A 27630-nucleotide genomic window follows, 5' to 3' on the forward strand; every position below is an offset into this window, starting at 1 on the left:
CCCCCTCATCTCCTTCCACTGAAGGGCTGGCTCTCCCAGCCCCAAGGTCTGTCGGGGGCACCCCTGCCGGGTCATGAGGCCTCTGCCAGACTCAGAAACAGATGCAACACAGATTGAGGGCCAGGGCCAGGTGCCCAGCGGTTTCTGCACGAGCACCTGGTGCTGTGTAGGGACGTCCTGCTACTGTTTGATCTATTTTGTGAGTGTCTTAGGCATGGCCCAGGCCCAGGGAGGAGGGGACACGGACCGAGGCCTGGGTGAGGGCAGCGTGCGGAGGTGGGGGCGGCCTGGCAGGGGTGAGGGGCCACAGGCCAACTTGGCTTGGGGCATCAGGGAGCCCTGTGGCCTCGGCTGAGTCACTGCACCGTGAAGCCAGCTTTCTCGCTTCTGCAAGTGGGCACTGGAATTGTGCCCAAACTGAACCACGGGGTTTCTGCGAGGCTCACACAGGGCCCCTCTGCCCCCATCAGCGCTCAGCGGACAGGGCTCTTGGAGCAGGGACAATGAGCAGCCCCGAGGAAAGCAACGGGAACGGGCAGGCTGTCCCGACTGGGGGCGGGCGGGCAGCCCGCCCCTCCTCCGGATTCAGAAAGGCCAGGATACCTGCAGGGGTGAGGAGGGACGGGGGAGCTCAGGCTCACCCGGCGCCTGCCCTCATCAAGGGCGAGAAGTGGCCTTGGGGTGGGACCTGTAGGAAAGGAGCCCGAAGCAGTCCTGGGGGCGGGGGTGGCCTAGCTGGGGCGGGGCTCACGTTACCTCGGACACCTTATGGACCCTGCCGTACGTCTGGCTGCACTGCAGCAGCTGGGCCGCTAGATTGCAGTCCTTCCTATAGAGCTCCTACAAGACAAGAGAAGGCGTTCGGTGCAGGTTCGCCCCTTGCCGAGCTCCCTGCCGCCCGGCGCCCGGCGGCCAACACGGAGACCAGGTTGGGGCGGGGGGGGGGGGGGCCGGCTGGGCAGCCGTCAGGACGGGAACCCTCTCTGGGACTCACGCCGTCGCCTGCAGAATGGGGGCCTCGGTTCTGACCTGGAGCTGCCGCTGCCCCGGATGGGAGCCTCCCACAAGGGGGGGGGGGCAGTGGTGGAGGAAGGGCCTCCGTTGGCCCCTGAGCTCTCAGGGGGGCTCCCCGTTCCCCCACCGCGTGGAGAGTGCCAGCGTGGAATGATAAGGAATGGGCCTGCGGCCCCTGGCTCCCCACGTGTCAGACTTGCTCTACGCCCCACCCACCCCCATCCGTAAAGCGTGGCCTGCTTCCAGGGGTGGCTGCAGGGCCAGGCGAGGGTCAGGGCATGCTGGGGCAGAGGGCCTGTGCGACCCAGGGTCCGGGCAGGGGCCGGCTCAGCCTCCTGAGCTGAAAACAGATGCAAACAGTAGGACTCGAGGGGATTTGGTTTCATCTTTGGTAAATCTCTGTTGCATGTGCCTGTGGTTGGGTCTCTCGCTGCCGCCCCCACCCGGGGACCCTCCGCAGGGAGGGCTCCGACAGTGAGGCGTCTGGGGTCCACCAACGGGCCCTCAGATCCGCCAGCTCCCCCAGTCTCCGCTCAGCCGGGACCAGGTGCCCTGCCGCTCAGACAAGCCGCCCAACCCCCACCCCGTTCCTGGAGGGTCCCCCGCCTCCACCATCTGTGCCGAGGCTTGCGTCCCCAACTTGGCCCGCAAAGTGGAGAGGACCTGGGTCCCCAGACTCCTCAACGTCTCCTTGAGGGGCACAGTTGGCTGAGAGCTGAGGTCCCTGGCCTCAGAGGGCTGTGAGCGCTGCCCGGCCGGCCAGATCTGCCTCCGCATCACTGTGCTGGGCCGCTGGGCCTCCACTCTCCTCATCTGCCTGCACTCCTGGGCGATCTCACCCCACCTGTGGCTTTGAACCGCAGGCATATGCTGATCTCTGCCCTAAACTCCAGACCCCGCCCTCTGGCTGCCTCTCGGGCAGGCCCTTCAGCCGTCCAAGGCCTCCTTCATCCCCTGCTCAAGAACCTTCAGTGGCTCCCTACTTCATTCAGAATAAAACCCAGACTCCTAGAGGAGCCTACACACTGTGGCCTCCTGTTCACTTTCTGACCTCGGACCCTGGGCCCCTCCCTGTGTCCGGGGGGCCCCGTCTACTGTTCTTGCGGGCCCACCTCTGCCACTCTGGTTCTTCCTGCCAGGTGCCCGTGGCCCGCTCTCTGGCCTTTTTCAGGTGTTGACGTAGCAGCCCCTTCCAGAAGCACCCTGGCTCCCTAGCACTGTCACCTACGTGACTTTTCTCTGCGGCATTTAGCACTTTTACCAACCGCATGGTTTGCGTATCCGTCTTATTTACTGCCTTCCCCACTCAGGGGTAAACTCCATGCGGGCAGGGAGTTTTTTTGGCCCGTGTCATTCACACCATATTCTCGGAGCCTAGGAGGGCCTGGCAAGAAGCAGACACTAATCAGTGAATGTATGGTCAGCTGTCAGGCGTCCCTGGAGCATGGCTGGGCCCATCCCATGGGGCCCGCGAAATCAGGGCAGCCACATGGCTCTGATGCCCACTGGGGTCGGCCGGGGCAGGAGTCCTAAGTGAGCATGCCCCAAACTTGGGGTCAGGCAGTGCCGCCTCGAATGGGATACTATGGCTCAGGGGTCGCTACCACAAGCCCTGTTTCCTTCCCGCGGAGGAGGGTCTTCCTGGATACCCTCCAGGCAGTGGATGTCTGGCGAGGCAGCCTGTCCTTCCCCCGCTGCCCAGGCACTCCTTCCACCGCCCCTGTGCCAGCCCCTCAAGCCTGGAGGCCACAGCACCGGGGCCTGGGCCCCCAGAGTCACAGTGGCCCGACACTCACATTGTCCTCCGACAGCTTGTCGATGGTCACCTTGGCCTCCAGCAGGTGGCTGTTGAGGGCAACAATCTCGTGGCTCAGCGCTCGCTTCTCTTCCTCATAGTGCTGGCCCTGGGGCGAGCGGAGGGTGGGGAAGGAGCCGGTCGGTGGCCAGCCAAGGCCTGAGCCTCAAGCCCCTAGACCTCTCGGGTGCCCTCTTGCAGTAAATAATGATGAGGTGTTTGCAAGGCCAAGGAAGGTGGGGGTAAGAACACAGAGCAGCAGGTTCAAATCCACCTGTGCTGCATCACCGACAAGCCAGACGGCCCCGGGCAAGTCACTGCCTCCCTGGGTCTCTTGCTCATCCTGCCAAGGGGACAGCAACGCCCTGCTTCCCAGGAGCCCGTGGGGAGGATGGCTTGCGCTCTGCACAGAGCCTGGCCCCCGTCCCTGCCCTCCCCTCCTCGAACCCGTCCAGTTTCAGCCTCCAAGTGAGGCTCAGAAGGGCAAGGGCCCTTGTCCAGGGCCCCAAGGAGAGCTGGCCCAGCCTCCAGGTCTGCCCGTCTCCACTCTGCCAGCAGTCTACGACGGGCAGGTGCTCAACACCCATTTGTGACTTTCAGAAAGAAAACAAGCTCGTGACCAGACTAGAAAGAGAGGAAGCTCCTATCTGAGGGAGGGGAGATGCCAGAACTGGGCTGGCCCCTCCCTGACGCCGGCCCCGCCAGACCCGGAGGCCTCCACCACTGTCCCAGCTCCTAACGGATCTCGACAGCCAGATCAACATACAGAAGCTGCAGCACTTCGGGGGGCTGCCTGCGGTGGCTGTGAGTGTTTCCGGGAGGGTCTCTGCCCGTGCTGGGGCCGGGCACTGTCTCATTTATTCCTCACAGGAAGACGGGGCGTCCCCATGAGGGTACAGTCGGGCCCCGACATCCTTCTGCTCCCCCAGGTCTGGGCCTCCGGGCTGACCCTTAAAGCAGGGTCAACATCCACGGCGCACGTCCTCCGTCCCACAGCCCTACTTCACATGTCCGGGTCGGGTACTTGCAATGTGCCGTGAAGGCTCAGGGGGCAGCTGGGAACCCCGTGACTTGCTAGTCCTGAGAGCATCCCCCACCGTCCGCCCCCATTCACTGCAGAGAGGGGCGTGACCGACCCAGCCCCCGCGGTGGGGAGGGGCAGGCCAGGAAACCAGGCCTGTGACCCAGCTCCTGCACACGCAAGGGCACGGGCAGCTAGGCCGATGGGCACACCACCAGGGCTCCGGGATGGGAGTGCGGGGGTGGCGGCCTCACCATGCGGTACAGCTTGTCCTCTAGCTCCTGGTTGATCCGCTGCAGCGCCATGTAATTGCTCTGAATCCTGGAACAGGAGACAGTGGGGTCACCGCGGTGCCAGGCCTGACTCTCCCGTGACCCCCTTACAGCCACACAGCCTGCTGAGCAGGGCCGGGCTGGACGCGGGCCCCCGGAGCCCACCCACTGGTCCCACCCTGGGCTACTCGCTCCTCTCCACGCAGCAAAAGGCATCTGATTAGAGCTAGCTTGTAGAGGCCTTTCCTGGGCCAGGGTCAAGGACCCCCTGCAGATGAGAAGGGAAGGCCTGTACTCACAAGTGACTTTGTCCGGTCCTTGCTCGGAGCCAGTACTCACATTTAAACACGATTCTTGCAAGCCTGGCTAAGGGATTTACATTCAACAGCAGGTTAGCAGGGAAGAGGCTGACGGCTGGCCACTCCATGGGCCCTAGACGGAGCGCTAGAGACACACGGTGGCTAAAACACGGCTCCCCCTGGAGGACGGGGAGGGCAGAAGCCGCTGCTGGGTGGGAATCAGGGGCTCTGTGTGTTCCCTACTGCCACTCAACGCAACGGTCCCTAAACACCGGTTCACGTCCTTTTCCTGTCAGAGACCCAGGGGATGGTGGCCAGGGCCCCGGTGGGCCAGGGGGGGTCTGGAGATGGCTGCGTGTGCCATGCTGCTGCCCCACCGAGAATACATGAGAAGGGATGAACAGAGGATGAAGGGGCGCCTGGGAAGGGCCTGTCCTGGCAGTAGCCAGACCCAGGGTCACGTCCTGCCTGACTCGGCTGCGCTGGGCACGAAGCGGGACTGAGCCTCGGCCTCCACATCTGCGAACGGGATCGACAGCTCAGGAGGGGGCGGGGCTCCTCTGGCGGCGGATCCCGGGGCCCCGCCCCGCGCGCCCGGCCCCGCCCCCCGTACCTGCGCAGCTTCTCCGTGACCTTCTCGAGCTCCTCCTGCGCGCGCCGCAGCTCGATCTCCAGGTAGTGGCGCGTGGAGTCGAACTCGGTCTCGAGCTTCTCGAGCTTGTGCGTGGTGTAGGACAGCCGCTTGCGCAGCTCGCCCTTCTGCTCCTGCAGCGCGCTGCAACGACACGCGGCGGCGGGCCGGGCCGCGGCGCTGAGCGCGGGAAACGGAGCCCGAGCGGGCCAGCCGCGGCGCCGTGGGGGCGCACCGTGCGCGCCCGGCCGCTTAACACACGCGAGTGCGCGCGCACGCGCGCGCGCGCGCCTCGGCCCCTTCCCCGGGCGGCAGGCGGCCCCTCGGGGGCCAGAGACGCGGTCTGGCCCTCGGCCGCAAGTAAGTAAATCCCTGGCGCGGTCACCCTGGAGGAGGGACGCAGGCCCCCGAACCTGGAGAGTGTTTGGGGCGGCTAAAGGACCCTGGTTTGAGGAGCGCTCATCGGGCCCCCGAGGCTCTCTGACTCCAAGCCGACCCCTGGACGGCACAGCTTGCAAGGTCCCCCCCCCCAAACACACCCCCCTTCTGCGCCTCCACAGCGCCGGGTGGGGAAGCTCTGAGGTCCCGCGGCGGAAGTGCCACCCTGTAGACCGGGCCTCCCTACCCCAAATTGGCTGTGTGACCTCTGGGCCTGGGAGGGGATGGGGCCGTGAGCCCCGTGCCCAGGCAGCCTCCGCCACAGTGGCCAGCTAGCTGCACACGGCGGCGGACAGTCTGCAAAGCCCTGGCCTGCCCCAAGTCCCCCTTCCTCCGGGAAGCCTCCCAGAGCCTCGGCCCCAGCTCTTGAGGCTCTGTTTTCTCCACAGACTTCGTGGGCTCCCCCAGGACGCCAGGACGCTGAGCCCCCAGCCCCAGGAAACCGAGACGCGGGAGGATCGCCCGCGGACCGTACGCCGTCCACTCTACAGTTGGGCAAAAGGCAGGAGGGGGAAGTCTGGGGCGTGGCCGTGAGCTCCACGGGGGCAGGGGCCACACCCTCCTGTGGGCCGCCTCCCAGCTCCAGAGCCGGTAGGTACTCCTGAACACACGCCGACCTGGTGCACGCTTCCCTTTACAGGCTGGGCACACGGACGCGGGCAGCTGGGGAAGAGGCCTCAGCGTTAATAGTGGGGCCAAGAGGGCTGCTTTCCTGCAGGCAAAGGGGCTGAGGGGGGCGGGGTGCGTTCTGCTGGGAGTTCCCCACCGGCCGAGCTGGGACTCCAGCGCTGTTCGGTGCTCTGGGCATGCGCTTTCCCCTGTCACCCCCTTGGACTTCAGTGACAAGGAAGCCCGGGGCGGTGCAGCCCGTAGAGGGGCAGGCCCGCCTGGCATCACGGCATGGGCGGGGGTCTGCGGGCACACAGACTTGCTGCTGGTCCCCGCCCCCCAGGCTGCCCGCTATCCTTCCGTTCAGGCCTCAGCTGCCCCCTGGAAACAGGGGACTGCCCCCATCTTAAATTCTGCCCAGAGAGGTGCCCAGGTCTGAGGCGGGTGCCGAGCGGGCCCACGGTTTGCCCGGGAAGAGCAGTGCCCGCTCCAGACCGCTGCGCAGGCCTGGGAGGGAGTCCCCAGACGTCACCCTGGAAACCTGGACTGTGCCCGGGCTTGGGAACTCTGACCCTGCCCGGGTGTGCGGTGGAACCTCGGGCAAGAGCCTGTGTTCTCCCGACCTCTGAGACCCACATCGGAGTGAGGGGAACTGGGGGCAGGCAGGAGGCTTCCTCCTTCAGCCTCGGGGCCCCGTGTACGAAGCCATTCATGTTACCACGGGCGCACGCCCAGCAAATCTTGATGAAACGTTCCTGGATCCCTGCCCAGGTCGAATTCTTTAAATAAATAAAAATAAAGAGTTGCCTGTGTGTTGAGAACCTCAGTGGAGAGTGGGGCAGGCCCTCACAGGGGTCAATCTCTAGGGAGGCTGCAGACGGTCAGTCAAGGAGAGAGCCCTGAGGCACAGTGCCCACGGCTGCCCACGCAAGTCTAGCCACCTCCTCCAGGCAGCACGCCTGCCTGCACCACCCCGAGCACCCTGCAGCTACAGATCCCAGATTGTCCTCAACCCCTGCCCCAGCCTTTCTCCCCAGTGGGGTGGCGGGCTCTCTGGGGACTCTCCCATGTCATCCGGGTCCCCTGCAGGCACAGTGTCCCGGGAGGGGGTGGGGCAGTAGCCCCTGAAATCCGCTGTCCTGCCGATCTGCCCACAGCCCTCTGTCACAGGGTACAGGTGGGGTCTGCACCCTCGGGAAGAGGTGGGAGCATCGCCATCCACTCTTGTGTCCACCTCAGTGGCCACCCGTCCCCGCCACCCAGAGCCAGTGACCTTCCCTCCCTCGCCGTGGCCACCCACCTCCGCCACAGCACGAACCCTGCCGTCACGCAGATCGCCCACTCCTGATGTGACCCAGCCACACGTGCACCCCTACCAGACCCTCTTTCCTTCCCCCTCCGGCCCCGCCCCGCCCTGCTCCTGGCCCCTCGCAGCGGCGAGTAGGACAAACGTCCCCACCCCGCAGAGCCTACGGTCTGGAGGGAGGCACACGGTGAACACGGAACAGGTCCCTCGACCAGGCGACTGTGACGTGGGTCCCCGCCCAAGGCCTCCCCCTCACGAGACAAGCCCTTCACCGAGCTGGCCTGCTCGAGCCTCACCTCCCCCTCGGCCCCCGCTGGCCTTCCGGACATGCCGGGGCGGCTCTGTCCCACTGACCCTCACCCGTCCCTGAGCCCTACCCTGGCCAAGCCCAGGTCCCCCAGCGCCCCGGCCCCTGGCTCCCGCCCCTCCTTGCCCCCGGACACACCTCTGACCCCGAAGTCACAGCAGACGCCCAGACCCGCCACCGGAGCCACCACGCCTCCCCCCGTCTCTGCCACTCTGGCTCTGTTGAGTCTGCAGACAACTTGGCTGACGGTCAGGGCCCTGGTCGGCACCCTCCCTGCACCTCTCAGGCTCAATTTCCTCCCTGCCAGGCCACATGGGGGGCTCCCCCACCCCCCGCATCCAGCCGTCCACCGGCCTCTCTGCCCCGTGGCCCACCTCACGCACAGTGCGTTCAATGCCGACCCTCCCTGCCCTCCGTGTTCCCCACCCCCAAGAAGGGCATAGCCACCCTCAGTCCCCAGTCAGACTCCGAGAAGCCACAGTGACCCCTCCTTGCCCCTTGCCCCTCACAGCTGGTCACCGAGTCCCGGTGATCAGCTACTCAGAAGCTTTGGCCATGTCCCCTCCTCAGCCTGGTCCAGAAAGGTGCCGGGCCGGGCGTCCCGGGTCTGCGGCCACCTGGGTGGTACCACTGCCTTCCCCTCCCGGGACACTGACCCGAGCCCTGCCTGCCCTCTGCCTCGGTCTCCGTGGCTGTAAAACAGGGATGTGTGCACCCACCCAGGGGGTGCTCGGGCTGTCCCCGTGGTCCGTGCGCTACCCCGGGTCATCAGATGCCAGAGGCGAGTACCATGTGGGTGCACGGCTTCCAGGCTACTGGGAATCTGGGGGGTCGCTCGGGGCCCCGGGGTTCAGTAGCCCCTGCTTCCCCCTGAGCACGAAGCTGGCATCTGGAAGCAGCCCCGTAGCGGGTGCACGGGGAGGGTGTGGAAGTCCTTTGTGATCAGACCAGCCAGTGCCATGCCCCCCGGGGAAGGGCCACCCCTCCCAGGTTGGGAGCTCAGGAAACCCTACTCAGACTGGAGCCTGGCGAGGCCCCCTCGCTTTGACCTGCAAGTTGGTGAATTAAATCAGGACGTGGGGGTGTGGGTGGCTGAGTGGGGGGTTCCTGCTTCCTCCTGGCCCACGGGAAGCCCCTGGGAGTGCTTTCTGGCCTCTCAGGGAGGAATGACGGGGGCGCTCGGGGCAGGCCTCCTCCGCGGCGCAGTCCCGGCCTGCCTTCCACCAGGAGCCCTCCTGGACCCTCGGGGGAGACTTGAGCCCAAGGACAGAGCCCTTGGCTGGGGCAGGGGGTGTGGGATGGGGGGCGTCGAGGGCCTCGCCCCTGAGGTGGGTGGCACGGGATGGTGTGGTGAGGATGTGCGCGTTTCCCTTCTGTCTCGGGCGGGTGGACGCAGACACGGGAGGGACGTCTGGGGACAGACGCGGAGACACCAAGGAACCGGGGAGACAACAGGTATGTTACCTGTCCCAGAGCGAGGGCGAGGACCTGGCCAGTCGGCCCTGCAGGATGCGGGGCTGCCCGAGGCACGAGGGCACCCAGGGGCTGCGCAGCCTGTAGGCGAAGAGGACAGAGCCGCTCAGCGCGGGGGCGGGGGCCACGCCAGGCCCACCGTGGGCACAGACACAGAGAGATGTGGAGCCCGCCCCCGCCCACACCGGACAGGAACGCTCCTTATTAGCAGCAAGGTGTCAGGACAGGGGTGCGGGAACCAGCGTGGGGGCGGCCAGCCCGCGTAACTGCCGGCCCCTGGGCTGCCTGAGCTCGGCGGTGGCACTGTGTGCCACCAGTGGCAGGGTCCCCGTCTGCAAGCCTGCCTCAAGGTCTCAGCTTCAGAGGAGAGTCGTGGGGGGGCAGGGGCCCTACCGCTCTGGGCTCCCATCTGGCAGGACCCACTGGTTGGAGACCCTAGGAGGCAAGGACAGGGGAGGGACAGTGTGATGCCCGTCGCTGCTGGGACACTGCGATGGGCTCGTGTGTGGACAGGGGAGGCGCATCTCAGAGGCTGAGGGACCCGGCAGAAGTTAGGGGTCCAGGGCAGGGCCCACCTCACCCTCCCCGGGACCCCTTGTCGCCCCACTCTGCCCGTGGCCTGTCTGGATCTGGCAGTGGGGGGACTGGCGGGGAACAGAATCCGCTGGGTGGGCGTGAGAGGGGGGGACCCAGGTCTGCCTGGCCCTGCTGGGGTAGCACCCGGCTGGGGGCCACTGGAGAGTCATCAGAGCCCCCACCAAGGCTGCTTGGGAGCCTCCCCCCAGTGCAGTCTCTCCAGGGACGCCCTGGTGGCCTTGCGGGCCCCAGAGCCAAAGCGGACATCTGATCATAGGAAGCAGCCCCAGAAATCAGGCTCCAAAAAATGCTTAGAGACACGGGGGTTAAGAGAATGCGCGGTATAACCCCATTTAAAAATATCTGTATACCGATATCCACAGAAAGCAAGGTAGGGAAAGACATGTTAATGGTGTTACAGGTGGGTGGTGGGATTCTGGGTAATTTGAAAGTTTTCTTCTATATTTTCCCAGATTTGTCACCTTTCCTATGGTGAGGATGAAAAAACAGAAAAGAATTTACTAAGGATAAAATTTTGCAAACCGCCCCCCCCCCCCCAAAAAAAAGGTTTTAAGCGCTGACTTGACGGGCTGAGGTGGACGCATGGGGGGAAGCTCGCGGCCCTGGGCTGTGCTCTGTGCACCGGTCACCGCTTCCGTGAGCCCCCGTTTCATCTGTAAGATGGGCTGCCCTTGGCCCCGTCTCCTGAGCTGCGGAGGAAGGGCGGCGGGCAGGGCACTGGCTTGATCTCTGGGTGGACGGGACCCTGAAATTCCAGCCCCAGCCTCTGTCCTTCGCCAATGACCCCCATGCTGCTGAGTGAGCAGAGCAGGGCAGGACGGGCCAGCGCCCCGGGGAGCATCCAGAAACCGCCGGTCTGCCCTGGGTGCCTCTACCGAGCCCAGCAAATCCTGGGGGAGTCCCTCTCCCAGCCCTTGGCCAGCCCTCGCTCCAAAGGGCCCCTCCACAGGGGGGCTTCTGGCAGGTGAGTTTTCAGAACAGTCGAGGGAGGCTGGAGCCTGGGGGAAACTGAGGCCCAGAGAGGAGGGGGCATGGCTGTGACCTGACCCAGACTCTGCCTCCAGTCGCGCACAAGGGCATTTCTTGCTGAAAGCCCACTCTTGTTCTGACACAAACTCTCATTCACAGCCTGTGGCCGGGGAGCACCCCCATCCCAGAGTTGGGAAAATGGGAGTCCAGAGAGGCTAAGCAAGTCTCCCAAGACGGCACAGCCAGTCCGGGCCGTGGGTGAGATAAACAGCCCCTGCTGGCCTCTCCAGGGGCCGCCACCCCTCCTGGGCACTCGTGCGAAAGAACAGCAGTGGGGAGCGGGGCGCCGGGCCTGCGGCAGGATGGCCGTCCCTGCCCACGGGCCTGCCAAGGAGAGACGGCGGAAGAGGCCATTAGCTGTCTCCCACTCGGCTCTCCTGGCCGGCTGCCGGCTGTCAACAGGGCCAGTGACTGCCCCCGGCGGGAGCCCGCACGGCAGAGCCTCGGCCCCAGGGATGACCAGACACGGCGTCACCCCTAGCTGGGCACGCGAGGCCACCTTCCCAGCCTCGCTGGCAGAAGGGCCTGGTGACCGCCGGGCCGACAGACGGACAGAGAGTTGGCCCCGGCTGCTGGAGCCGACCTGCCTTGCCGATCCTGGGCTCCCCTCGGGGCTGCGGGTGTCCTCACGTGGGGAACAGCTGCCCCTGCCCCTGTGTGTCTCTCAAGACGAGATGGGCCTGGGGGGCAACCTGGACCCTGGGCGGGGGCAGCTGGGAGGGGCAGGACGTTAGCGATGGCTGCCTGCTCTCCCGGGGAGCGGCTGGCTCAGGGAGCTGGTGGCGAAGGGTGGCCGCGCCAGCTTTGCGGGGCCGTGGGCACTTCTCCCGCCTCGTCTCAGTCTGGGAGGGACGCCGCCATCACCCCCACCGTACAGGTGCGGATGGCTGCGGGCACCCGTGTCTGCCTCTGACCTGGTCCAGGGTGGAGGGAGGGGGAGGAAGGGGGCCAGGGCCGTGCCTGGCCACACCTGAGCCCCGCACACCAGGCCCTTCCTCCTCTCCATTCCTGTCTGATTCCCCCAGATGTGGCCACCCTCACACCTACAGTCCCGGCAGCTGTCCCCAGGAACGTCCTTGCTTCCCTTCCCTGAGTCCCCAGATCCCCTTCATTTTCTTGTGGGGCTCTGTTCAAATGCCGCCTCTGCTGGGAAGCCTTTCTTGGTTCCTTCTCCATGAAGCTTCCCTCTCTTTCCTCGCCTGTCCCCGTCAGGCTCAGATTGTCCCTCCTCTATCACTCAGGGCCGCCTGGGGCCCCGGCGCGGGCTCTTTGCCCTCTCTGTTCCCCTTGATGTCTATGGCACCGTGGGCCGCGCTGGGCATGGGGGGAGGGGCACGAGAGCTCCGGGAGCCCTGGGGTGCCAGAGAAAACCCTTCCCTGCTCCACAGCGCTGACAAGGTTATGCGGTCAGGTGCGCCTTGGTGGGCCGGTGACACCCGTCCCTGGTGGGCCGAGGCGTATGGTGGGGAGGTGGGGCCGGGCGGGAGGTTGATGGAGGATGCGCCTCGGCTGCGTGAGTCACCGCCTTGCCAGCTCCCGGATGCCATGAGCCTTTGGGTCCCCGTGTCCCCGCGGCACGCCCTCCCCCCCCACCAGGACAGCCTGTCTTCTGGGCTCGGAGAGCTCAGGCCCCACCCAGCAGTCACGCTCCAGCAGCACCAAGCAGTTCACATGCTGTAGGCAGCTTCTCATCTTGGTGACTTTGTCCCCGTGTCCCCTCTGCCAGGATCGCGCTGACTCCCTCCCGCTCTGCTTTAACTCCTCCATACCCGGGGCCTGGTGGCGGGGACCCCGACGCCCCGGCCGCCCCAGCTGGCCCCGGGCCAGGGATCGGTCGTGGCCAAGCGCCCGTCTCGGGCGTCACAGGGGCCGAGTCAGCTTCCTGCATGTCACCAAGCGGTGGTGCCTGGGGCTCCCGCTCCGCCCGTGCCCCCTGCGTTCCCACCTCCCCCCAGCAGCCAGATGGCTCATCAGGAGACCCGGCTACACCACGTGCCGCCTCTGGTCAAACTCCCCCACGATCGTGCGCCCCAAGTCCCGGCCCCGCGCCCCCGGAGTCACCACTGCCCGGCCCCTGGCTCACCTTGGCCAAGCGTCGGCCTAAGCCCTCCCTGCCTGCCTCAGGGCCTTGGTCCTTGCTGGTCCCTCGGCCAGAGACATTCTCTCCCAGCTCTTTCCAGGCCCACCCCTCCTCTGCCTCAGGCCCCTGCGCCCCGGGACAGCCTGCCCTCCCCGCTCTGCCTGGTTCCCAAGGGGGCAGCGACCTGGGTACCTGCCTGCTATTCTGCGGGACTAGCCTCCCTTGCTCGCCCTTTCCCAGAGAGGCCTCCCGTCGGCTCCTTGGGACCCCCGTGTGAAACTCGGGACTCGCCCTGCACGGACTCCGGGGCGGCTCCTTGGGACCCGCGGGATGTGGGTGTCCCACGTGGACACCGGGGTGAGTCCCCAAAGGAGGCTTTGTGCACGCGCCTTCCACGGGAGAAGCCAGAGATGATGCCTACGGGACCCCGTGTCCCCTCTCCCACCTCAGAGACCCTCATGTGCCCCAGCCTGTGCCGTGTTCAGCGGCCACCACTTTTCTGCCTGTCACAGAAGAGCCTTTCCTCTGTTCCTCTTGACCTCGATGGTCGCCTTGCCAATTCCACCCTCCCCGTCCTAGGGGGAGCCCACCCTGGCCGGATCAGCCAGCACCCCCAGAGCCTCCGGGGGGCCCGCCTTGCAGGTGCGCGCATCTAGTCCCAGGCCACCCCACAGACTGTAAGGGAGGTGCGCACTATGCCCATTTTACAGACGGGGAAACTGAGATTCATGAAAATCAAGGCACGGGGTACCTCTGAGGTCACACAGCCCTGCTGGGGTTCAATGCCAGGTCAACTGTTCTTTCCCCAATGTTGAGATGACAGATTTTAATGCAAACTGCAGAACTTTCTATTTTGCATCGAACCACCTCTGCTACAGTGTGGTCACGACTGGGCGCAGCCGTCCCCCCATCAGGGCCCGTGAGGGCCGACCGTGGCCAGCCTGAGGGAGGCAGGAGTTGGAGGCCAAGAGGCGAGACGACCGGAGCGGGGCCAAGGGAGGTGGGTGGGCCTGGAGCCCCGTGGGGCGGGGCCATCTAGCTTCCTCTGGGGTCCTTGAGTCTCTCCCGGGAGGAAAAGAGCTCAGGCACTGGCCAGGACTGCTCTGTGACTCTGTGACCGCCCAGCGGGGCCCTCAGCCGACCCCTGCAGCAAGGACACCAGCAGCACCACGTGCATGGAGATGGGGACCTTAGGCCAGGCTGTCACCACGGCCACCAAGCTGTTGTGCAAAAGTCCCGGGGAAGGTCATATGCGCAGGCGCGTGTGTGTGCCGATGCGTATGTTCTGGGGGAGGGGACTGTCACAGCGCCGAGCTGGGGGCCCCCGGCCAGGAGGGGTCACCGGCTCAAGCCGGGAGGTGTAGAGACTCCTGGAACTCAACACCTGCCGGGTCCTACCCTCTGTTGGCGGCCCCTTGATGGAGGTCGTCTAGTGGAACCAGCCATCCTCCCTGCTTCCCCGTGGGCCCCGGTGACATGGCTGTTCCAATGCCCTCTCCTGCCCGGAGTTGGAGACACGGCAGAAACGCTTCGGCCCTCCTCACCTTATCAGGTGGCTGCAGCCCTGCTCCCGCCTCCCGCTCTCTCTGCCAAGGCAGAGCCACGTGCCAGGAGCTGGCAGTGCGGCCTGGTGAACCCACGCAGCTGGGCAGACCCAGGTGTGCCCAGGGCTGGGGCACGGCGGGTGACCTGGGAGAGTGCACAGAGCAGCTTCAGGGTCACCCCTGAGCCTTTGCGTACGCTGCCCTTCCTGCCTAGCACATCCCCTCCCTGCTGTTTGGTTCAGTCTATTCACCTCCTCCAGGAAGGCCTCTTGGACACCGGGTCAGAAGCCCTCTTCGCTATCCTGCTCTCAGCCTCACGGGGCAGGGGGTGCTGTGGGGGTCCAGGGGCTGTGTCTGCCCCTCCTCCTCAGGGTCCCCGAGCTGGTGCAGGGCAGGTGCAACGCAAGGCCTGACGGCCACGTGCTGGTGGTGCCCGTGTCTCGGGACAGAGCCCTTTCTGGAAAGACCCACTGGGAGAAAGCCTGAGGCCTCTGGCCCCCAAAGAGGAACAGAGATAAACAGCAGGGCTCTGGGAGCCTGCATAGGGCTGGCTGGCAGTCCTCAGCAATCCCTCAGTCCCCACTCTGTGCACATCATGGCCACTGCCGTCCACACTGGTCCTCGTCAGACCTGGGTTGTAAACAAAGCACCTGGCCCGGAGTGGCCACCTGATCGGAAGTGTCACACGGTAGGCCAAACCCAGGCCTCCCGATGCCCAGTGTGGGGCTCCGTCGGCCCCTTCGAGCCACGGGGGCCTATGGGGAGGCAGCGGACAGAGGGTCTGTGGGCCTCGGGAGGTGAGGCTGGCTGGGACAGGGGACTGTCGGCGGCGGGGAACGTGGCCGGCATGCAGAAGTGCACAACCAACCCTAGCTGTGACAATGGTGGGGGGTGGGGTGACACTGTGGGAGGCCTGAGCTCCAGGCGCAGGGAGGGAGGCCCCGGCCCAGCTCCCACACCCACCGGGACACCCCACTTGCCGACGCGCAGCTCACCACGGGGACGCCCCCCCCCACCCACTCCCCGCTTCCCGCAGCCCCTCGCCCACTTCGTCCCCACGCGCCACCCTCCACGTCCCCTCCCAGTCTCTCCCTTCCCCGTAAGAGCGCGAGGGCCAAACCCCAACCGGGTCGGGGCCCCCTCCCCCACGGACAGCAGGAAATCACACAGCTGGGTGACCAGCCTCGCTCTCTGTTCGGTCCACAGAATGACCGGGGTCTCGTCACGGTCCCTGTTCGCCCCCTTCCCCACCCACCTGGGACAAGGCTTCACCCCCCTCCTCTCTGCTCAACCGCCCCGCACCTCCCTGCCCCCGGCCCCACTCGCAGCCGACGCCCTGCTTCCTTCTCCGCGGAGGAAACAGAGCCGCCCCAAGGGGACTTCCCCAGATGTCACTACCAGGCGTGCCCACCTACCAGCATCTGCCCGGACACCCGGCGCTGCCCGCCTGTTACTCCAGACACCCCCCCGCCAGGCAGCCCTCCGCCCACTCCAGGCGTGGCTCCCGAGCAGCCACCTTCCCCTCTCTTGCAGATCGCTCTCTCCGGCGCACCCGAGAGTTACGTTTCCCACGCTGAGAACGACCCTCTCTTGACCCTCCAGGTACCTCCCCCTCCTCTGCTCCCCGGGGATGCTGTCTGTCCTCACTCGCCACCTGCCAGGACCAACGCCCACCTGACTCCCGCCTGTCCCTTCGCAGTCCTCACGTGGCCTGAGCGCCGGGCAGCCGGAGGCCTGGCGGACCCCTCTGCCTCCCGCGAGTGCCTCTGTCTCAAAGGTCCGGAGGTGACAACAGCCGGGTGGGGGTGGGGGGGGAAGGTACATTGTGGAGGTGAGCTGGCCGGAGCCCAAGCCCGGGGGGCAAGGACAGACTAGGTGGTGGCCGGGGACAAGCAGGCAGAAGGCCCACTGCCCTACCTGCAGGCCAAGTGTCCGGTCCCTTCCCTCAGGGCACAGGAGCCCCGGAGGCACTTCAGAGCAGGCCGGCTTGGGCCTGGGGATGTCCCTCCGGCGGGTGAGCCAGCAAGGGGAGCCCTGAGGATGCTGTCCCAGGAGGGGTGGGTCTAGAAGGCTCTAGAAGCCTTCTGGGTCTTTCCTAACACCCAGCTGGGCACCGTTGGTCGTCCACTCTTCTGTCGGTCTCCCTGTCTAGACTGGGAGACCTGGAAGACGGGGCCATTCACGCCTTGGCCCTGGACCCCTCCCCTGCCCCAAGGCCACACCCACCCTCCACCTGGAGTCAGTGTTCAGGGGGCTTCCTAGAGAGACGGGTGGACCGAATGACCATGGGGTTGGCCCCAGAGCCGAGGAAGGGCTCCCAAATTAACCTCCCGGCACCCAGCGTCCCGCCCCGGGGCCCAGGTGAGAAGGCGCCGCCCCTCAGCACTTCGATGACCAGGTTCGTGGCCACCCCCCAAGGAAGCCACCTGGCTGCGCTGATTTGACTGCCCCACCGGCTGGGTCGCCGCAGCAGACACGGGGACATAGCGATCGGATTGCCAGGAGGGCCTGTTTTCTGGGCCTCAAGAAGGCAATCAGGGCTGCAGGAAGCTTCTCGGTGGCCCAGATCGGGGGTTGTGGGCGGCCGGCCCTAGCCCTGCACCCCCTCCCCGCCCCCCTAACTCTGCCAGGCCACCCCGCCCCACTCTCACCTCCCCACCTGCCCCCGCGCCTCCCCACACCCACGTGAGACGGTGCCACGGGCCAAACCCAGTCTGGAAGCGAAGGACTGGGGCCAGGACGGGGCACTTCAGCCACCGGGCCAGGAGGAGGCCACCTTTCTGGGCTGCAGTCTCCCCATCTGGAATCAAAACCCAAAGGGGCACTGTGACCGCGGTGACCTCCTCCTAGAAACTTCTCCCTGAAATCCAGCTACCTCCCCTGCTCTACTGGGCCGGGTCCTCTTCTCCACAGTGGGAATAATGTCACCGGTTTGAAGGCTGGTGAAACAGGACAGCTGAGACCGCCTAAGAGACGGGCAGGCAGTTAACAGCCAGACCGTTAACCGTGTGCCGAAATCCAGGGTAACAATCTCAGCCTCAAAACAACCTTCTAATGTAGGTGCTATTCTCATTGTGCCCACTTTACAGATGCACACACCGAGGACCGGAGAGGTTCAGAAACCTGTCTAAGGCCACACAGCCAGTAAGTGAAAGAGCTGGGATTCAAGCCCAGGTGAGTCTACCTTCTTAATCATACTTCATCAGGGAGGCCTTCCAGAGGAGCAGGGACTCAGATGTGCTGTGAGGACAGGAGACTTAGAAGGGCAGGACAGAAGAAGAGAGAATAGTCTGCGTGGAGGGTCTCTTTGTAGCACCCTGAATCCCAAAGGGAGAAAGCAAAGCAAGGCAGTCATTCACATCATAGTAAGAATCAGCCCATAAGTCTTCCTCCACCAGGGTCAGGTTTAGAAGTGCGGCAGAGAGCCTTGGAGGACCCCACGTAGGGAGGGACTAGGCCTGCTGGGTGGGGTGGAGGAGACAAGAGGTGGACGGTAGGGGTTCCGGAGGGAAGGGACAAGAAAACCCAACAGTAATCCCGGAGGCCTCGAGTCTGTTCCAGCAGGTGGCCCGTCTCTGGGAAACCTCTTCAAGAGCTGGCAGGCTCCAGACCACAATGCCAGTCACCCTTCCAACCCCCAGTAGCACCCACCGCATGCCCACCCTGCCCAGAGAACGGCGACGCCCTCCAGGACGCACCCAAAGCAGGACAGCCCCAAAGCGCAGGGGCGCCCCAGGCCCACGGGTGACGGCAGCCTGTGCGTCCCTGAACCTGCTCTTCCCCCCGCGGCTGGCCCCGTCTCCGGTGACAGCAGCTGCAACCTTTGCTCGGGCCCAGCAGGCGGGAGTTGTCCTGGATACCCCCCTTCCCTCACACCCCTCCTCCGACCCATCAGGAGACCCCGTCCGCTCTCCTCCCGAATACACCAGAATCCTCTGCCGGCCTCCGCGGCCCCTGCCCCCTCCCGGCCGCCATCACAACTCTCCCGGTCCCCGCCCCGCCCCCGGCCTGGCGTCTCAGCCCTGCCGCTCGCTCCACACTAAACCCGACCACACCGTGGCTCCGCTCGCAAGCCCTCCGCGGCCCCCACGCACCCCGAGTCCCCGTCTGTCCCCCTCGCCTCCCCAGCCTCCTCGTCACCGTGCTCGGCCACTCTGGCCGCGGGTCAGCTCCCTCCTCGGCACCTTCCCACCTGCTCTCCCTCTGCCCGGAGCTCTTTCTCCCAAACGGGCACGTGGTGGCCCTTCACCCACGCAGGCCTTCACCCCCGTGTCCCCTTCCCGGAAGCCCTTCCCAGGCCGTGCTGCCACCCCCCCCCAGCACACTCACTGCCCTTCTGTCCCTGGGGGGTGGGGGTTTGGACCCCATAGCACTGGTCACTGTGAGGTTTATTTTGACAAGCTTTCTGTCTCCCCTAACGAGAGGAGTTTTTTCGGTCACTGCTGTATCCCCAGTGCCTACAACAGCCTCCAGCAAACAGTGGGTGCTCAATAAATATTTGTCAAGCGTGCGATCGATGGGCAAGTGAGATCAACGGTGACAACCTACAGGGCCAAGGCAGTGGGGCCTCCCAGGTGAGAGAAAGGGTCCCTGAGGGGGACGTGGAGGGAGACAGGACAGGCCACCACCAAGTGACCAGCAGGGGGGGCGCCCAGCGGTGCCCAGCTGTGCCAAGGGGGCCCGGGTGCCACACAGGAGTTTGGGTCTTCCGGGGGGGGGGGGGCCGGTGGGAGCCTGGAGCTGTCGGCGGTGCGTCCACAGCTCTGGGCTTCAAGAAGGGTGCTGGTGTGGCCCAGAGGAGGGGGCACCGGAAGGGAGGTAGGAAGCCTGCTTGTCTGAGCGGACACGTGTGGCGGGGGCACAGAGGGGGGGCTGCACCGTTTGGTCCAAACCAGACGGGACTCCTCCCACCGGGCCCTGTCTGGATGCTGGGGGAGGCTGTGGTCTTCCCGGCCCCAGAGACCCAGACAAGTCCCTTTCTGCCTCTGGCCTGCGTTTCCCCAGAGCCCTCCAGCTCTGTGGTCCCTCACGGCTGGGAGGGAGGGCGGGAGGCCGAACATACCGGGAAGGTCAGAGCTCAGCCCCCGCGTGAGGAAGGTGCCCCACCTTCGCGCCTGCCTCCACGAGCCACTCTCGCACCTGCCCCCAGGCTTTTGCCCATGCTGGTCCCCCGGCCAGGAGCCCCGTCTGTCCGCACCCGCTCATTTCAGTCGAGTGGCTTCCTCTCTGAGCAAGGCCCCCCCGCCAGCCCCACCGACCATCTCCTCCATCAGAGGCTCTCACGGCCTGGGTGGCGCGGCCGGTGAAATATCCGACCCTTGATCTCGGCTCAGGTCCCCATCTCATGGTTCGGTGAGTTCGAGCCCTGCATCAGGCTCCGTGCTGATAGCGTGGAGCCTGCTTGGGATTCTGTCTCTCCCTCTCTCCGGCCCTCCCCAGCTTGTGCACTCTCTCTCAAAATAAATAAATAAACTTTAAAATAAATTTTAAAAATTTTAAAAATTCAACAACAACAACAACAACAACACTACTCCCTGGGGCGCCTGGGTGGCTCAGTCGGTTGGGTGGCTGACTTCGGCTCAGGTCACGATCTCCCGGCTCGTGGGTTCGAGCCCCACGTCGGGCTCTGTGCTGACAGCTCGGAGCCTGGAGCCTGCTTCGGATTCTGTGTCTCCCTCTCTCTCTGCCCCTCCCCCTGCTCATGTTCTGTCTCTCTCTGTCTCTCAAAAAAAAAAAAAAAAAAATTAAAAACACTACTCCCTGAGGGCTGGGCACAAGTGCTCCCCAGTGCTCTTCCTGGGGTGCCAAGGGGAGTGGCCCCCTTCTAGGGCACCGTGAGTGGCGAATGGCTGGCTGCCCCCCTCCTCCCTGCTTGCCACAGCACAGTCTCATTCAAAAGCATTTATTGAGCACCTACTACATGTCACCCCTAAGCCCTGGGGGTCAGCAGTGGACTGCCATTCTGGGCAGGGGGTGGGGGGCCGACAGATCATAAACAAGATAAAGAAATAAAGCAAAGTGCTAGTCAGGGGGTGGGCAGGGTGGCAGGGAACATCAAAGCAGAGAAGGGGCAGGGTGGGGGGTTAAAATTATACATGGAATGAGTGGCCAGGAAAGCCGTCCCCGCCCCCACCACAGTGACATTTGAAAAAGATGTGAAAGAAGGGGAGGCAGGAGTCTGTGGCTATCTGGGGAAGGACATTCCAGGTAGACAGGAACGGCCTGTGCAAAGGCCCCGGGGCAGGAGCCTGTCTGATGTGTTTGAGGAACAACAAGGAGGCCAGGTAGCTGCAAGGGAAACCAGCGAGGGGAGAGTCATGGGAGAGGAGGTCAGTGTGGTTTGAGGTTCGGACGCCACCTGACTCTATCTCCAGGATGCCAGGCTGGTGTTTCCCCAGAGTATCCCCAGCGTGGAGCACCCTGTCTGGCACGGGCAGAACCACAACGAGTACAAGTCACACGAGGGGATCAGTGAGTGTAGGCCTACACACGGGGGTGTCCCTGTGCAAAAAGCTGTAACCAAAACGTAACGCCAACAGAATTAAAAGCAGGAACTCCCGTTCATCGGAGGCCCCTTTTACCCGGCGGGAAGCGAGCGGCCGCAGGGAAGTGATCTGCACACGCGTGATCCGCAGGGGCGGCTGGACACCCACAAACCCCGTAAGACACTCTGATGGGAAGACACGCGCACAACTTGCAGAAGAGGGAACCCCGGCGAGCAGCGATCCGGGGAGGTGTGATCGGCGCCACCCCAAGAAACCGTGCCCCCCACCTGACGACGCCAAGCGCCAAGACGCCGTGGAGACGCAGGGCCTCCCGCGTAGGGCGGGCAGTGACCAGAGAGCGCCGCGCACCGTGTGGCCTTGACTCCTCCCCGACCACGTGCGCGCGCCCTGTGTCTCCGGCGGTTCGGCTCCGGGGCGTGCCCCCCCCTCCCCCCCCCCCATGCACACGCGGTCCCCAGCACACCTGGACCGGACTGTCCGCAGCAGCTCACGCCACAGTGCTCTCGGCCAATGAACAGACCGCAGCGGCTTCACGCACAAATGCCGTGACCTGAGACAGCCAGCCGCGGCCAGCCCCCCGCAAACGCGACGCTGGGGCGAAACGAGGCCAGCCTGCAAGGCACAGGCTGAAAGCCTCCATGTGCGTGAGGGTCTCCACCCGGCAGAACAAAACGATGTCAGTCGGGGATGCTCTTAGGTGGCCAAATCTCGAAGGAAACAAAGAGCCGCTTATCACAAAAGCCAGGGGCCTGGGGACGTCGGGGGAAGGGGGGGGGGGCGGAAAGCCCTGATGGGGGAGGGGTCTTGGGGCGCCCCTGGAGGGCTGGCAGCCTTCCTGTTCTTGACCTGGGTGGTGGTCGTCCTAAACTTAATCCCCAAACCGCAGAGATATGTATCGCCTTTTCTACAGCTCATCACGGTTCACAACTTTGAAATAGTCCAGCGGGGGCGGGGGCGGGGGGTTGGTGGACGCATAACGGGAAGAACTGTGGCTTCCTGAGAACCTTCTCCATCCCAGGTGCCCTGTGGCGGCTGACCCACTTTCCTCCACGACAGAGGGGACGGGAGCCCACGCAGAGGAGAGGGCTTGCCCAGAGGCCTGCGGCAGACAAAGTGGCCGCGGCAGGAGTGAAGGCAGAGGGGACCCTGTGCGGAGAGAAGCAAAGGAGCGGATGAATTTGAGGATTAGCAGCTGTGCTCTGCACACGGCCGGCCAGGCTGGCCTCGCTAATATCCACAAATAGTTGAGTGTCCCCAGAAGAGTCGCTCAGGCAGTCAGAGGCAGGGAAGCTAAGTGAGCGAGGGCAGGGCACACGCGAGGCCGGATTAGAGGTGGCCAGACCTGGGGGAGCACTGCGGTGGGCCAGGCCCTGCAGGCGCTGGGGCTGGAAAAGTCGAGGGGTCAGAGCCAGGCTCTGCCGGAAGGGGCTCCGGTCCGGGACACGCGGGAGGACACTCCATCCGCCCGCATTCCCCTCCCCTCGCCTGTTTGCCCGGAAGCCTCGCTTCCTCGGGCCTCTATGGCCTTTGCGCCTCTTGGAAGGCCTGACTGGTCTATCCTCCTTGCAAATTCCTGTTCATTCTTTGAGCCTTGGCTCAAGCGTCCCCGCTTCCAGGAAGCCCTCCCTGATATCCCAAGTCAGTGACCCTGGCCTGGCATCCCTGGGAGGATCTGCTGATGGGGCTGTGTCCTTGCCTGCTCGTCCTGCCAGGACGGTGGCCCTGGGTCTTACTCGGTCTCAGCCCCCAGCGCGGGACTTGGTACGCAGAAGGGGAATGACTCCCCCCCCACCCCCCAGGGATGAGGGGCAAAAGCGTCACAAAAGCCCCAGAGGGAAGGTGACAGGGAGAAGAAAGAGTCTGTCATGTGGACAAGAAGGCCGGTGAAAGTTCATTCTAGGCAGAGAGAACAGCACAGGCAAGGGCAGGAGCGTGTGACAGTTTGTTTGGGCCTGGGAGGGGAGACTTCAGTATGATGGGTGGTGAGCAGGGGGAGTCAGCAGAGGGGCTGGGGCGAGGCGAGCCCGGCTGTGCACCTGCCCACAAAGGGAGCCACTGAGGGTCAAACGGACACTGTCCTTTTGCTCACTCGTCACATATTTCCTGGACCCCCCCCACGAGCCAGGCTTGGTCCCAGGCACCAGGGTAGGGGTGCGCTGGACGGGGCAAAGCACCTGCCGTCTAGGAGCTCAGTTCGGCTCCCCAGGCCCGGCCTGCAATGTACAGAAACTGCCCTCTAGGGGCGTGGGGGGGGGGGGGGGACAGGTGGCGCACAGGGCTGGGCCATGGGGCCATTCCTCTGGACACCCCAAGACCCCTCCAGTTGGACCACCAATGGATCTTCTCCCGCCTGGGGGACCCACCACAGTGTGGACTGGATGCCCCACGATGAACCTCCACCCGGCCTGTGGGTCACGTCTCAGGTGGGGCACATCATTCTCCCAACAGCCCTGCGAGGTGGGGGTGATTAGGACATCCACTTCACAGATGGGAAAACTGAGGCCGGAGACTTGGATCTGAGAGGCTCCAGACCCCAGGACCTACCACCCCTGCCGACCAACTTCCCCCACATCCCTCTGGGCCTCTTGGTCCTAGACGCCCGGCACTACCTGCGGGGCAGAACCGCACGGGGGCAGCCCCTGCACCTGCTGGGAAGGAAGGGTCTGGAAAGGCCCTCGAGGCAGCTCTGAGAACACTGACGAGGTGAGAAGAAGAAAGGGGGTAGAACCCTCCCCGGTTCTGGGATGCTATGCGGGTCCTGGCCCCACGGGACCCCCATTCCCACAAGCTCCAAAAGTCCGCCTCTGCTGAAAGCCCGAGTGGCCCAGAGCAGCCCGGCGGCCCAGGCCCTGGCAACTGCCACTGGCCTTTGGGACTCAGCCCGGGGAAGCCCTCGGCCCATCTGGCAAAGCCATGCCTGATGCCCTTAGCGTGTCAGGCACCACTGCCCAGGTGGCTCACCTGTCCACTTGACTCACCTGCCCACCTGCGTCCCCAACCCGGCTGGGCCATGTCTCTGTCCCCACTGCCCAGCACACAGGGGTGGGTGCTCAAGAACCTTGGCTGGGCACGGAGGGGGAGAGAAAGAGAACCACGGAAGGGACCCTCCCTCCCCCCCACCCCGCCCCTGCCAGCTGGTCTTGCTACGAAGACCCCCCACCAAGGCTACCTTCTTGTCAAGTCTCAGCTGGGCAAAGCAGTAGCCCCTTCTTCCCAGGAACCCTTCCCGGGTGGGGACACTGGTGAGACGACGGCCAGTGTGGGGTATCTGTGTGGCCACAGCCAGGCTTGCTTGCCCCTTGGGCCTCTCCAGCCCCCCCTGGACCTTGGCCATGACAAGGCGGGCCTGGCTGCACGTCAGATTTTGGGTCTGAGCTCCTAGGACCTGAGAGATTGGACCCCTCCTCCCAGCCCAGGACAAGTGGGTCCTTGCCCCGTGGGACTCACAGGAGAGGGCTGCACTCCAGCTCAGTGGCCAGGAGATGGCCCCGCTCTGAACAGCCAGTCCCGAGCCACCGTGTGAGACCCCCGGGACACTCACGGAAGAACTCACCCGCAGCATTAAGGGTCAGCTGGGAAGGCCCCGGGTCTCCTTGCCCTAGTCCCAGGGCCACGTTCTGGAACAAGCCTGGGCTGGCAGGTCCCTGACCCTCAGGGGATGGGTGTCCCGGCCGCAAGGAGCGTTCCCCGTGGATGCCCGATTCTGGCCTTGGGAGGAGGGGGAGGGGGAGGGGTCGCGAGACCCTCCGGCCTTTGGAGACGGTGCCGAAACCCAGCAGCCAGAGCCGGGCCTGCTGCCCACACGACGCCTCGACGCCTCGGCTCGGGCTCCGGAAGGAAAACACAGGAGGGGTGTTCCCAAAGTGGGGGTCAGGGTGGCCAAGGGAAGTCGCGGAGGAAGTCGTGAATATTCAAATCGGCTGATTCCCCGGGCGGGCCTGCGGCGGAGGGAGCCCGGTGGAGTCCGCGGCGGCTCAAAGTTGAGCACCCCGAGGGAGGCCGCGGGGGACGCTCCCCAGACTCGCGGGATTCCCCCAAAATGGCTCCAAGACGCGCCTGCCTCGCCCGGCCGGCCGCGAGGACTCCATCCCCCACCCCCGCCCCCACGAGGCGGAAACTTAAAAGCTCAGAACCAGGCAACTGTCAGCCGGGGGAGGGGGGTTGGGGGGGTGGGGTGGTGGCGGACCAGCCGGCGCGGGGACCCGGCGCGACCCGCAGGAGCGGAAACCCGGAGGGTCCCGCGGGGTGGAGTGGGGGAGGGGTGGGGGGGGGACAGCCGGGAGTCCAGGGCGGGGCACGGGCCGGGATGGGGGGGGGCGCGCGCGCGCAGGTCCTCGCGGCGCACCGCCCCCCCCCCCCAGCCGCGCCGGCCCCGGCCGGGCGGAGGAGCCCCCCGCGAGGGGCTCCCCGTCGTGTCGCCGCGCGCAGTCCCGCACCGCACACCGCACACCCGGCCCGCCGGGGCGGCCCGGGCGGAGCCCTCCCGGGCGCTGCCCTCCCGGGCGCCCCCACCCCGACCCGGCCCCGCGCGAGCCGCGGCTCGGAGGACGCTGCACTCACCTGAGTTTCTCCATGTCTGCGGCAGAGGCCTGCGAGAAACCAAACGAGAGGGTCAGCAGGCAGGAGGCGTGCGCCCCGCGGCCGCGCCGGGCGGCGCCGGGCACAGCGGGCACCGGGCGGGCGCGGCGGCGGGGCGCCCCGCGCCGCTCGCTCGGCGGCAAAGCCCGGCCCGCGCGCCCCCAGCCCCCGTCCCCGGTCCCCGAGACTCGGGGGAGGGGGGTGGTGCGCCGGGCCGCGGCCGAGTAACAGGTGAGCCCGCCCGGGCCGCCGCGCTCCCCGCCACCGAGTTACGCCCCCCCCCGGGGAGGGAAGAAGGGGCTGGCCCGGGGCGATCCCGGGCCGGCCCGGAGAAGGGGGGCCCGGCCCGGCCGCGTTAACTCTCCCGTGGCCGCGGCCCCCGCTGCTTTCCGTCCCCCCCCCCCGACCCCACCGCCCGCACCCCCGGCCCCGCCCGTTAACCCTTCCGGCCCCGCGCTCCCTCCCGGAGGAAGCCGAGCCCGCAATCGCAGAATCTCCGAGTCGGAGAATGTTCGAATCCGGGAACTGGGAGCCATACGGGGTTGCACAACCCGCCACTCACACGATCCGAGGGCGATGGCATTTGGGACCTCGGACTCCTCAGTCAGAGACCCCGCTGCCCTCAGGTTCTGGGGTTCCGGGCCTGGCTCGCCCCTCCCGGGCCCGAGGGATTAACCCCTGCGCGTCCGGCTCGCCGGCGGGGCTCCCTGCCGGGCTTGCGCAGACCCGCCCGCGCGCGGCTCGGAGACCCTCCCTGCCTAGCCCCGAGCAGCCGGGCAGCCCCTCTGTGCGCCGGGCGGGGAGACCCTCCCGCCGCCGTTAACCCTGCGGGCGCCGGCGAGCGACGGGGACCGCGAGCGGCCCGGGCGGGATCGCACTTCCTGCGCGGAGCGGGGGGCGCGGGGCGGGCTCTCCATCGCCCGGGAGAGGCCGCTCCCGGGGGCTTTCCCCCGTCTCTCCGCGCCACGGCCGGCATTAAAGGGGGGCGCGGGGCTGAGCCCAGGGACCACGCGACACACCTGGGAAGACTGATGACTGCCCATCCCGGCCCCTCGCTCCGGGCGCCGCCGCCGCGTCCGCCGGGAGCGCGCTCCGCTCCGGTCCGGGCCCCACGCCGCCTCCCCCACCGCCCCGCCGGGCGAGGGCGCAGCCCGGCCGACTGCGCCGAGCTAGGAGGCCCGGCCCGGGGGCCTCGGCCGGGCTCGGCCGCCGGCTCCCCGGGTGCTCGGGCAGGCCCTCCCGGGACTCCGCCGGCCTGTTTCCTCACCTGCGAGCCGGGGTTGGGGGCAGGGGGAGGCGGACGAAGCGCTCCGCTGCCCTTCAGCACCCGCGGGCTGCGGAGGGGCTGGGCGGGGGAAGGAATTTTAGAAGAAAAGGATCGGCGAGGGCCCCGGATTGGCCGCCAGACACAATCCTCACTCGAAAAGTTGTCGGAGACCACGAGCCCAGACCCCCCTCTGAATACCCTCCTCCCCTAAGACAAAAAGAATTGGCCGCCGGGCCAGTGGCTCTCGCGAAGCCCCCTATCTGCCCCAGGCCCACCTTTCCCAGGTCCCCATCACCGCGCTCAGCACACTAGATCCCGGCATACAGCAGGCGCTCAATAAACACGGACACTGCATGCCTAGCTCCTACACCAGCCTTTTCCTGCCTCCTCCCTCTGGCAGTGAGTTCCCCGGCAGGCGTCCCGTCCCTTCGCCAGGGCACCCCCAGCACCCAGCAGGCCTGGCCTCCACAGGGCCCGCGCAGGGGTGGGAGGAGCCGGGCTCTCTCAGGGTCAGCCCCAACCAGGTTCACACCCAACCCAAAAAGTCCAAGCGTTCCTTCATCCACCGACGCTTTTCCCCACATTCATTAGCTCCGGGCCAAGTTCTAGTGGTGGGAGGGGGCAGCCAATGAGGTGAGCCCTGCCCTCTGGGGGCTAATGGTTGAGAAGTGACCCCCGCCCCCTGTCCTGGGAGTCCCCCCCTCGGCAGAATGGCAAAGATGATCGAAGCGCTCCCACCCCCACGGCCCACACACACACACACACACACACACACACACACACGCCTTCCACGTTCCCGGCACTGGCCATTTCCTCCTCAGGGCGGCCCTGCCTGCCGGGGAAGCAGTCACTCCCATTTTACAG

The 27630-nt window shown here is 65.9% G+C and overlaps 1 protein-coding gene across 10 annotated transcripts in view; it reads right to left on the reverse strand.

Moving 5' to 3' along the window:
• Positions 1 to 27225, reverse strand: part of BEGAIN (brain enriched guanylate kinase associated) — a 29128-nt gene extending 1903 nt beyond the window's left edge. Inside the window, exons 1-8 of one of the 10 annotated variants that reach the window (XM_042944295.1) lie at positions 27042 to 27225; positions 25482 to 25510; positions 9157 to 9246; positions 5015 to 5176; positions 4402 to 4464; positions 4085 to 4151; positions 2811 to 2918; positions 757 to 840 (exon numbers count right to left, since the gene is read on the reverse strand). In XM_042944295.1, coding sequence (XP_042800229.1) covers positions 757 to 840; positions 2811 to 2918; positions 4085 to 4151; positions 4402 to 4464; positions 5015 to 5176; positions 9157 to 9246; positions 25482 to 25495 — 588 coding nt within the window. In that variant the 5' untranslated portion in view covers positions 25496 to 25510; positions 27042 to 27225. Of the gene's footprint in view, positions 1 to 756; positions 841 to 2810; positions 2919 to 4084; positions 4581 to 5014; positions 5177 to 9156; positions 9247 to 10112; positions 11193 to 24474; positions 25009 to 25481; positions 25511 to 27041 lie in introns of those variants that run through there. The other 9 variants (XM_042944297.1, XM_042944296.1, XM_042944301.1 and 6 more) reach the window with 9 other exon arrangements.
• Positions 27226 to 27630: the final 405 nt, after the last annotated feature.

Source organism: Panthera leo, chromosome B3 (assembly GCF_018350215.1).
Source record: "Panthera leo isolate Ple1 chromosome B3, P.leo_Ple1_pat1.1, whole genome shotgun sequence".
Taxonomy (NCBI): domain Eukaryota; kingdom Metazoa; phylum Chordata; class Mammalia; order Carnivora; family Felidae; genus Panthera; species Panthera leo.